The 11,619-nt window shown below is 38.1% G+C and overlaps 1 protein-coding gene across 4 annotated transcripts in view; it reads left to right on the forward strand.

The window, feature by feature from the left end:
- Nucleotides 1–11,408, forward strand: part of TFDP2 (transcription factor Dp-2) — a 58,404-nt gene extending 46,996 nt beyond the window's left edge. For all 4 annotated transcript variants that reach the window (XM_065674933.1, XM_065674932.1, XM_065674935.1 and 1 more), the window contains 3 exons: nt 889–1,055; nt 6,809–6,914; nt 7,795–11,408. In XM_065674933.1, coding sequence (XP_065531005.1) covers nt 889–1,055; nt 6,809–6,914; nt 7,795–7,978 — 457 coding nt within the window. In that variant the 3' untranslated portion in view covers nt 7,979–11,408. The remainder of the gene's footprint in view (nt 1–888; nt 1,056–6,808; nt 6,915–7,794) is intronic.
- Nucleotides 11,409–11,619: the final 211 nt, after the last annotated feature.

Consider the following 11,619-nt stretch of genomic DNA (forward strand, 5'->3'; position numbering starts at 1 on the left):
AGATAAAACTTTTCCAAACTTACGGGATCCAAGAAAATTAGTATTTAAATTAAAAAATAAATAAATAAAAATCTGCATGTGACATGAGCTTGGAGAGCTAATGGAAGACCCACCAGTGAGTTATCTTTTAAAGACTGTCTCTCACAGATGGGTTGCTTTTCCAGGCATAAAGGATTTGTTAGCAGAAAATGAGGCACTGGGAGCCAGCCGATATTGTGATCCTTGGACCGGGGCTGTCCAGGCATTGAATAGCCTCTGATCAGAGCATAAGGCCAGTCACCACAGGTGCCCCTGCTTTTCTTAAAGCTATCTGAAGTTTAAATCACTATTTCCACTTTTATATGCAATGAAAAGTATTCTGAGAGTCCTGCAGCAGAAGTGGTAGGTTGTGAACATAAAGGACTTAGAACAGACTGCTTTGCTAGCTGCATCCAAAAATGCAAAACTAGACCAAGGTAAATAGGTCACTTCACAGGAGGAGTGTTGCACATTAGAACAGAAAATGAAATGTACAAGAAGCAAAAACAGAATAGTTATTTTGGTGACAGGGCTGCAGATGACCTTTAAAAATACTGGATTTAGTACAAGTGAAGGTTCATGTTCAATAAGGCCTCGCTCTTCCCCTTTGAATCTGTTTAATGAGGTAGAAAACTTTAGACTTCCTGCAGTGGTAAAGTTACTTTAATTGAGAAAGTGCCATTTTACATCCCATAGGCATGCCAGTAACAGAAGCAGAAGAGAAAAAGCATTTGCTGCACTTTTTTTTCCCTTAAGGACCCTTTGCAGATAACGAAGGATCGGGATACTTACCTCAATGCAGGATGAACAGGCAAAACCCACATAGCTGTGCTCTTTTCAAGCCATCTCACTTTGACTTTTCACATGCAGATTTGAATACCTCTTTAATTTCGATAACACTTTTGAGATTCATGATGACAGTGAGGTGCTGAAGAGAATGGGAATGTCCTTTGGGCTCGAGTCAGGCAAATGCTCAGCTGAGGACCTAAGAACTGCAAAATCACTGGTGCCCAAAGCTTTAGAAGGCTACATCACAGGTAAGTTATAGATGAGACTTTTACATTCCTGGTCAAATTCAAAGCATTAGTTAACCGAAGCAAATATAATGATATTAACCCACATAAGTATGTAACAGTTGAAGTTTTGTGGGAGCTAGTAGGGTTGGTACAGAGACTACTTCATTTACAGGTCTTTGTGGAAGGTTTATCATAGTTGTCCTGTAAATTTAATTCACACTGATCTATAACAACAAACTTCTGAGTGAATTGTGTTATGAAGAAGTTATTTCTTAAATAGTTGAACTGACACCAAGGTCAGATTTTCATGGATTAATACTAATTTTTCATAACACTGGATGAATGAAGGAGCAGACTGGAAGGCAGCTCCTCCAGAGTTGAGGAGGAAAAGGAAAGAAGTGAGCAAATGTCATCTACAAGTGACTCCCAAGCCAGCAGGTTCCACCTGAGAACAGAGCTGCTTTAAATAAAGCAAAAAGCTCCAAAGAGTTCCAGGACAAGAGTCTCACACTGAGGCTTTTACCTCCCCTAGTCACACTGCTTGAACAGGTCACACTTAATAGGCTCAAATCTTCAATTGCTGGACTAGAGCTGCTAAAATTTGTAATCACTCCTTTAGTTACTGTCAGACTGTTCTTCTTGCTCTGTCCAAGCTTAAAAGTAGGCCAGTATTTTCTCAAGTTTCTGGAGGGACTTCACCTGTAAGGGAAGTGTTACCCAAGGAATTAACTGTATGCACACCTTCATTTTTGAAGAAGCGGGGAGCAAAGCTATTGCCTTGACTTCTCTACTAATGAGGCTTTAATCTTGATTAAAACTACAGTAGTATAAAAGTCTGTCACACAGCAAGGCTGGACACTTCAAACATTTGACTTTTTAACTTTACTAAAGGTGATTCCCTTCTGGTGGCAACACTTAATTCTTATGTCAGGATAATTTAAAGTACAGGCTTTATATTAATGCTGTTTTGTTTTGCTAAGGATAATATAGTTAAGTAGTCAGGAAGCTGAATGTGTGGGTTTGTGAGTCCTTGATTTTATTATGAGAGAATTAAGAATTAAACAGTTGCTTAAAATTTGTGATATGAAAACACTGCTGGATATAAACTAGAACTCAGTTACAGTCACTAAGATCAGTACATTCTAAATGGCTTAACATTCCAAACTACATCAAATGTGCTTACGTTTGTCAAGGCTTGTTTGCATTTTCCTGGTCCCATTGTTCTGTGGGTTTCAAAACTTAAGATTTCATTTTTTAATTTCAGTCAATTTTGAAATTGCCCCTCCAGGTCTTTATAAGTCTGCACTGATGTCAAAAAGAGAGGGTGAAAGAAATCTTAATTTGTTCCTTGCTGGCTCATTCAACTAAAAATTACCTACCACATTTACCACCAACATGAAAAAAGGGGAAAGGAGCAGAACCCACATCTTTTAACAGTGTTGCAGTGTTCAGGTTACTTAACTGCACCTGTCTATCAAGGAACAAACTAAAATTTCTGTTCCATTTTAAACCTGTATTAATTTCTCTTCAGAAAACAGGGTTGCTTTACATTTGCAAAAAACCCTGTCATTACACTATATACCAAATAAAATCAGCTTTAATCATTAAAGTGATAAATGTCTAAACTAGTGCTTAGTAGGTCATTTTAGTTTGTTTTGAAAAAAATTTAGTCACAGTAAGTACTGCTGGTGGGGTTTTTACTGAAAGCACTAAAGGCAAAACAACCATTATGTTCCTGTGCAAGTGAGAAACAAATAGTCCTCTGTTTCAAAGAAACTAACCCAAAAAGAACAGAATTGAAGATAGCTTAAAGAACATTGTGATTATTTCTCTAGTAGTAGACCAGTAGCCAGAAACCCAGTCATTAGAAATTTATTGATTTTATATTTTACTTAAAATGCACTGAGGTGAGTAACATACTCTTCAGACAAGCTTCAGCTTGTGAAAAAATTACTCCAGAAGTGTCGCTAGAGAAGATACATTTATTTTCAAAGGTTTCTTCTATCTGTTGCTTGCTACTTAATTGCACAAATCTATATCTAAGAGTGTGAATTGCATAGTACGTGTTTCTAAGGGCAGTAAAATAAGGGAAACTGATTTAGATGTTTTGCACAATACTTGAAACCCCAGCATTTGCCCAATTGTGATTTTTTTCAGTTAAGTCTAGCTTCCCATTTTAACTTTGACAGTCTTCAGATGTTGTTTCTTACACTGCAAGGACACTGAAACAGAAGGCTCATCGCTGATTTCTAGACTATGGTTATTTCTGTAGCTGTCATGATGGCACTGTTAAGTACTTTGGCTTCAATTACTACTATACAAGAAGAACAAATCAAGATCTGTTATTTATTCACTGGGTCAATTTATTATGTTCAAGATTAAAGTTCTCCCGAACGAGCTGAATCTGTGGACTCAACTGCTGTAGAAACCAGTTCTGTTCTAGTACATGTAAGCAGGCAAGTCATTTTCCATAGAATGTTAGTTTGACCTTAGCCTTGTCACTTTTTTTTTTTTTCCAGATAATTACTGACTTCCAAACACTTAACAATAGTTTGTCCTGTAGTTCTTACTAACAGGGCTGGCGAAGCAGTTGGAAGAATCCAAGTCTCAACTAGTTCAATGAAAGAAATTTAAAATTGACAAAAAAACCTTCGACCATCTCAGCTTTAAAAGAAAAGAGTTACTTCTAGACACATTAAACATGCCAAATAATTTGCTTGGAACTGCTGAACTGATACATCAAAGCCTTTTAGTGTATTCTCTTCGCAGGAGGATCATGTGTTTTAGCCATACTTCAAGTGCCCTAATTTGATATGCTTGATGAACTAAGTAGGTAATCCAGAAAAAGCGATAGGCATAAAGCAGACTACACTACAGCCTTCTTACTGTGGAAGGAGCAGTGTTATTTCTCATATGATACTTGCACCAGCTTAAGATGCACACCAGGATCACGTTCCTAATTGTGCATTCCTGCCCATTTCTTAATTTTGACGGTTACTTTCCTCTGTCCTCTTTATGAGCTGGTTCAGGGTACTAAACTGTAGGTTCTTTATCTGGCAGAGACCTTTCTGACAATGCAGCATGTCGAAATGGCTAACTAAAGGCTCATACCAGAACAGTTCAAGCAAAAAGGGAGTGAGATTGCTGGATGAGCTGAAATACGCCAACTGACTGAGACAAGCATAAACCCTTGTAGAACCATATCCAGAAAACTATCTTGTGCCTTTTAAGCCATGCATACACTAGAGGTATTTAATGCAAATTCAGGTCTGGTGTTTGTCAGCTGAGTCCTGACTCCTAGAAATGAGACTACAGATAAATATTTTGAGGTACTAATACTTGTGGTAACAACCCCTCACTTGTACATATCCCACTAAGGCAGTGAGCAGATAAAGGAGGACAGTTTAGGACCTCTGGATTACAACACTTTTTTCTTGTTTGTTTCTCCCCTGCATGGAGAAATGCTATCATCTACCTGCATAACAAGCCTTGACTGGCAATGGGCTGGAGTTAGAACTGAACAGATAAAAGTACTACTGAATGAACAAGCTTGTTTGGCCATCAGCAATAATCCTATGCAGCACTTTCACTTTAGCATTAATTATTAAGGCTATCGATGATGTTCCTTTAGAACCTTCTCATATAAAGAACAAATTTCTGCCAAGGATATCTGCTGAAAGATATGTCTGTCCATAATAAGGGTGCCACTCTTAGACTGGCCTGTACCACCTTGGGAAGGTTTTTCCAACCTGCTTTCCCTGGTTCACAGGTGTAACTATTAGTAACTTGTCTGCTCTGCTATAAATAGTAAGTCTTTTCATTGTAGCATGCATTGTAGCATTGCAGCATTCTATTTTAAGAGTTCTCTTCAGATAGGAAATGGCTTCTTAAAACTTCTTTTCCCTGGCTCCTCAGAGCCCACTGGAAAATTGAATTAGAAGGCAATGAAAGTAAAAGGCAGGGATAGGCATCTATGAACCTTCTTTCTGCCTTATGTGTAAAATCCAAACTTTGTTCACCTTGCTCTTCACAAAGCTAACTAGCTATTATCCCACAGTGTTAATAAAATGCAATATTACTAGCAGCAACTTGTTATTCTCCTGAAATATTAAACGTGTACACACAGGTACATCCCTTCAAAAGACCAGGAAACAACCCTGTGATATATCTCTAATCCACTTTATTAATCTAAATACAATGCAGTCATTCTAAATGGTTCAGCCTCTTCCTGCAAAGACAAGAGGAGACTGTCAGAATGTGTTCTCTGTAAAAACAAACCTGCATTTACGGCAATCTTAATGAAAGCCATCCAGCTATGTCCATGTTTAACTATTCTCATCTATCCCATCCTCAGAGATCACCCTAAAGCTGCCACTTAATATTTTCTGTCATATTCTAAAGGCTGTTGGCAGGAACATTGACCTTGCTAGCCTTGCCTTGTACCAGGGCATTCAAATACCTCACTGCTAACGGGTCTCCACAGCACAAAACAAGGTAGCATGTGGATCCCAGTGGATGGTGAGCCAATTTCTGTGGTTGTGACAATCTCCTTAGAACAGTCCCATGCTAGGCCATACACTGGCAAATCTCAAGGAGCCAATGCTTAACACAGACAAACAAGAAAGCATATGTAACAAAGTTATTCCTCTTGTTTGCTGTTACAGAACAATTCTAGGTACAATATGAATAGTGCAATCTGATTTTTACTGCCATCGTGCTGTACAGAACAGAGGTTTGGTTAGGCATAGCAAATAACTAAGGACAGTAACTCCTGGTTTAATGCATCTAGCTGGAACCACATGCAAGCACCATGGAGAAGAACTAGACAGTCCTGATAATTCACTTCAATTTGGACTTTGCGTTGAGATGTAATTTGGGTAGGTCTATAGAAACATCTTACCTAAGAAAGAAGTTAAAACCACATACACACCCCAAAAAAATATCCCATGTGTACTTGGGTCAATGGACTAGTTCTGCTGAGTCTCTTAGCAGAAATGTGCGTAACTGGAAACAAGTGACTGGCGTTACTTGCTACAGAATTTGAAAACAGGTTCTATGAGGGTTCTAAGTAACCCACTCGTGCCTCAGAGGGCTTCCAAGAAACTACCTCAAGGAATTCTGCAGTACTGCAAGGCCATTTTAGTCCTAAAATTTCTTTTCCCTGGGGAGGAGACTTGCACCTCACACATGCAGTATGCAACAGGATCTCTCTCTTTCATACTCTTGGCACAAGACCTCTGACATGGTGTGTTCACATCCACAGCTAATCCATCAGAACAGATTAGGAGGCTGCATTACAGCCAGTTGTGAGACCACCAAATTGAAACTGCCTTTGGCCATCAGAACACACACAACTGAAAAACACAAACTGCCTTGATGATGGCTTCACTGCAGTGTCTCCAGTCCTGACAAGTACAGTTCCATTTACACCTTCACCAAGCACAACAGCAAAGGCAGTTACAGCTCCTGGGCATAGGATCAAGCTGTACAATCTCCAAAACCATTTCAGGTACCTCTGATTGCATACGGCTCTTCAAGCAGAGGGGAGAGTTTCATAGAAATAACCACAACTGTGAGTGTGAGGGAGTGGAAGGCTTGAGTGCATCCACAAACGCTGGGGGGTATATGTACAGATTTATAATTTCATCTTGATTAAACAGGACACATCTACAGTTTAAGGAATCTTAACTGCAAAGAAAATGTGAAGTTTAAGATAGTAAAAGGAAGAAAAAAATGAAGTAGCTATCATAAATTCAATGATACTTTTCTTCTAGATATGTCATCAGGATTTTCGTGGATAAATCAAGGATTACTTTCAAGCTCAGCACAAGCAGGTACACATTTAGAAGTGGCAGGAGGCACTTCTGATGCTAAATCAAGGTAAATAAAATAATTTTAAGTCAAAGATAGTGGTATATGCCTGTGATACTTCAATAACCTCATTATTTCATATCATTTATATGCAGATAATGAAATGTTTTCTGTATGGTTGATTTTTCATTTTAAATGAGTCTTATTCTGTCTTCTTTTATAATTACATTTGAAAGGTCAAATCAACATGTTTTGAATTTTGAACATATTACCTATTTTGTATCTATGCTTCAAAGGAATTGAATCACTTTCAAGCACTTATTATAATGACAGAGTTCTCCTGATTAACCTTAAATACCTGCCTAGGCATGGACTACAAATAGTTTATTACACATAGAACAAAGCCTGATAATACTTCTGAAGAACACAGGAGGATGTTTGGTGTCTAAATGCACTACTGCTTAAGCTATCATGAAAGAAGTTTAATCCACACAGTCTAATCATAATTTTAAATTAAAAACCAAGCACAAAACACCACTACCACCAAAACTCCAGTGCAAAAACACCATAACAGCTATGCTTTGCTTGGAGGTTACCGGTACCTTAAAAAACAGAAAGAGATCATTCTGAAACAGGTTCTTCCTCATGGCATTTAACAGTTTAATTTCATATTCCAAACATTTCTGTGTATTGAAAAAACCGTGAGGGATTTATTTTTTTAATTTTGTTCAGCTTGAGCAACTCTACTAGTGGCTTATGAAAAAAATAAAAACCAACAACAAACCACCCAACAATCTTTTATGTTACTTCGATACTTCAGCTGTTTTCGTAACTATTAGCTGTGTTTAATGTTCATAGTATTTCTTTAACTAAAGGAAAAGCTGAGCTCAAAAAGCTTAAAACTTCATCTGAAATCCTCTAAACTTCACCATTTCTGTTGTTTTGATAGTGAGAATCCAGGGTTATGTTTGGATGCTGAAGTGGCCTTAGCAACTGGGCAGCTTCTTGCCCCAAGCAGTCAACAGTCCAGCAGTGCAACATCACGCTACTCAGAATCACGGGGAGAAACTCCATGCTCATTCAATGATGAGGATGAAGAGGATGAAGATGAAGATTCTTCCTCCCCAGAATAAGGACAGTAGAAAATGGAATATACAAAATGCTGCTCAAATACTCCTAATGGGAGCTCCTGTTTGGATTTCACTGAAATTTCAGCCACAGCTGAAATAAAAAACTTTTTGTACCCGAACACTGAGTGACATGCAGACAGAGTGATGTGGGGTTTTATCAACTATAACCAAGGAAAAGAACAAAGTCCCCTGGAGATTTGGCGAAGTAAACATCAAATTCACATTTTCCATTTTGGGACGTAGTCAAATGTGTGTCTTTCTCTTATCTTTACCAGATTGAAAGGAAAGGAAAACAGTGTCAGTCAACAAATATCAGTTCTCACATTGTCTTTTGGCTGTGCTACCTTTAGGAAAAGGGGGAGTGAGAGCACACACAGATGTGCTGAAATAGCTATTTAAAACTATCTTATATGAAAATTGTTCTAGGGAAAGGGGGCTGATAGAATGTTTGCTTTTTTCTGTTCAACTTGCTGTATAGAAGATTCCTAAAGTAATATAAATTGCGATAAAATGAATCTTGAAATAGTTTAAATCCATTTTAGATACTCTAAAATTAACATTAGTATGTCTCTTTTGAAAGGTTCATATGTTCATTTATACTGCAGACCTAATTTATTATAAGTGATTATTCTTAGCAGTTATTAAACAGTCAGGATAAAAAACAGCAGTACTCTCTGCACCAGCTTTTTTCAAGGACAAGAATTGTATTTCTAGATTATAGTGTATCCTGTAGAGCTTCTCCTCTACTGTTCTAACTTTTTAATCCCTTTGATTTTATAGCACGTTGTTTTTGTTTAAAAGAGGATCTCAGGCAGCATGTTTTCAAGGCAGTGTTTTCAAACTGAGGATGGGCATGTCACATAGCTGTTAAAGCTGTACGTTGAGGTTCTTAGGAAAAAAATTAAATTTCAGCATTACATTGTTTCTTGGTTTGCATTCTAGTCAGCTTAGATTAGGACAGACTGACTTTCTTACCATTAACTTCTGTTGCACTCACCTTGATGCACCCTTGAAAACAGTAGTATCAAAATACCACTTCTCAAAATAATGTATAGCTCAACTTACACAACATGAATCCCATTTGAGCTGTTAATTTAGATTTGTAACAGGACGCTCAAGTGTTCTAAAGTTAACATCACATCCAACCATCAGGACCTTATTTTAAAAAAAGCTCCAGAAACAGAGCAGAATACAGTACATGTACTTCTCCCATGGTTTTCTAACATCCAGTATTTTAACTAGTCTTGAAGTTAACCATTTTTAATTAGGTTCAAATAGTGTTACTTCTTTTTAGTTTTTATACTGTATGTAAATAGCTGACCTGTTTCTAAGTACCACTGTATTAGCTGTCAGAGCTCAACAGCGTTGGCTCTGTTACTTAGTTACAAGATTAGGCAGCTTGTCATACTGTTATTTGCTTGAGCAATGGCAGTAAACTGTTAGGCCTGGACTGCTGTGGCCAGTACGCTTAGCACAACATGGGGCATGTCCATGTGACCTTCCACAGACAAACATGCAATCAAGCCAGCCATATTGAAAAGCACCAAGCCAGAGCAAGTGGGGTAAATGGAGGCTGCAGCTAAAAAGCTACCTGGCTGTCAGACAAAAGAGCTAACACAGGCCTACCCTACATAGAGGACAGGTAAAACTGCAAGGAGCAGACGAGCACACCTGCATTTTTACAATAAAAATTAAAGCATCCAGATAGAAACTTTTCACAGGTAGTCAAACTCCTCCATTTGAGGTGCAGTCTGGGTGGCACCGTTAATTTGGTCTACCTTTTGACTGAGCAAGCAGAGCTGTCTAGCTTACACAAATGAGTTGCAAACACACAAACTAAAAGAATTCTTACATGCCTACCACATTACTCTCTGGACAAGACTGTTAAGACTGTCCTGTGCTCATGGCTCACAGGCAACACCAGACTAAGGGATTTACACCACCTCACTTCAACCAAATCTGTAACACTACCTCTATATGAAGAAAAGCTTTACAAATAAAAAATAATATTCTTGCTGAGAGAGTCAATGTACTTAACTGAAGTGGCTCACTTCTGAAATAAGAGACCGTAACATACTCCACGTACGTTACTATCGAATTGTCAGCTCTGTGAATGATGTTTCATTTAAACAGATAATTGTTTTTATTCTTAAAAACCCACTGGTTTGTCAAAAACCGTCCTTTCAATCAGCTTTCATTGAAGAGGACAGACCAAAGATACCTGACATAGGAACTTTTTAAGAGGGAAACGTTGTCTGAAGTTATCCCCCTGCCCACAGCAATACAATAGGGACACATTTAACTTTATGATCTCTTCACACTTCCCACTCAAGATCTGTGTAAAAACAAAAACCAGCAAACCACTAAACAATTGCTAAAGAGGAGCACTTTGAACTGTAAGAACCTGGCAAAAAAGGCTTCTTGCCCAGAAATTGAATGTGTTATATTAGTAGTCACTGTGCTTTCTGCATTATAGGAGAATCTTCAGTGATACCTTGCTTCCATTGTGTTGATTCCCTTCAAAGCAGCAGACTGCACAGCTGCTTGCTTTCTGGCAAACTTCAAGCTATCAACTTAAAAAAAGAAACCTAAAGAAATCTAGGAGCATGCTACATTTACTTAGACAGTTGAACCAAGACTTTAAAAGTTATTTTTCCTGAACTAGTTGAATACGAAGGACAAAACAAGTTAGAACATTTAGAAGAGACTTCAAAAGGAAATTATTTCCTTGGGATTAGTTGTGACAAGTTCCAGTTGAGGATGAAGTTCAACTACAGCACTGCGGTCTTGTGGTTACACTGAAGTCTGGGAACTAGAATTTTGGGTCTTCTCCAGCCGTATTCACTTGTGTATAATCTTAGGCAAACCCTTCAATCATTCGGTTGATCTTGGCTGATATAGAAAAAATAAAAACCTAACCCACCCAGAACACCACAGGTAACTGCAGGACCTCACAAAATGAAGGTGTTGCATCTGCAATGAGCTCTGAGCATTATGAGTAACAAGGGGATTGAGAATATTAAGTAACCACACAGCTCCCACCAAGCCAAGGGCAGGAGTTGTGCTCCGTTGCTTCAACATGCCAGCCATTCCTTCTTTCGAAAGCCAGCAGTGGATATTTTCCAGAGTAAAACAGTTACTAGCAAAACTGGGCTTCCCGTTTTTCCCACTCAGTTGTTATCTTCTCCTGTCTCATGCAATACCCCCGAGATTCACTGATAAGAAACAAGGACCAAATGGTATCTCTTATAAGACAAGGTTAACGTTTAAATTTTCATACAAATTCTATTTAATGTAAATTTTAAGTGACATGTTTTTGTGTCTTGAAACACTGTTTCTTGGTTACACATTCTGAAAACACTTGGTTGCAAGCAATAGAATGCTATGTGTAAATGCTCTTTTATATGTTGCAGTAAACGGCTTTATTTCTGGACTTACTTTATGGTGCTTAAAAAAAAAAAACCAACAACAAAAAACCCAACTAAATTTGACTTGTCAGCAGCACAAGCTAGATGAAAATAATCCGGGTGGGATACAGCATTTTTCTATCATGTGGAAATCTGACATAATGTTTGTGCATTCTGGTTTTTTTCATTGTATTAAAGCGTGCCGGTCTTTTCATTTGAACACTGGATTTGAGGGCA

This window comes from Lathamus discolor, chromosome 3 (assembly GCF_037157495.1).
Source record: "Lathamus discolor isolate bLatDis1 chromosome 3, bLatDis1.hap1, whole genome shotgun sequence".
NCBI classification, from domain to species: domain Eukaryota; kingdom Metazoa; phylum Chordata; class Aves; order Psittaciformes; family Psittacidae; genus Lathamus; species Lathamus discolor.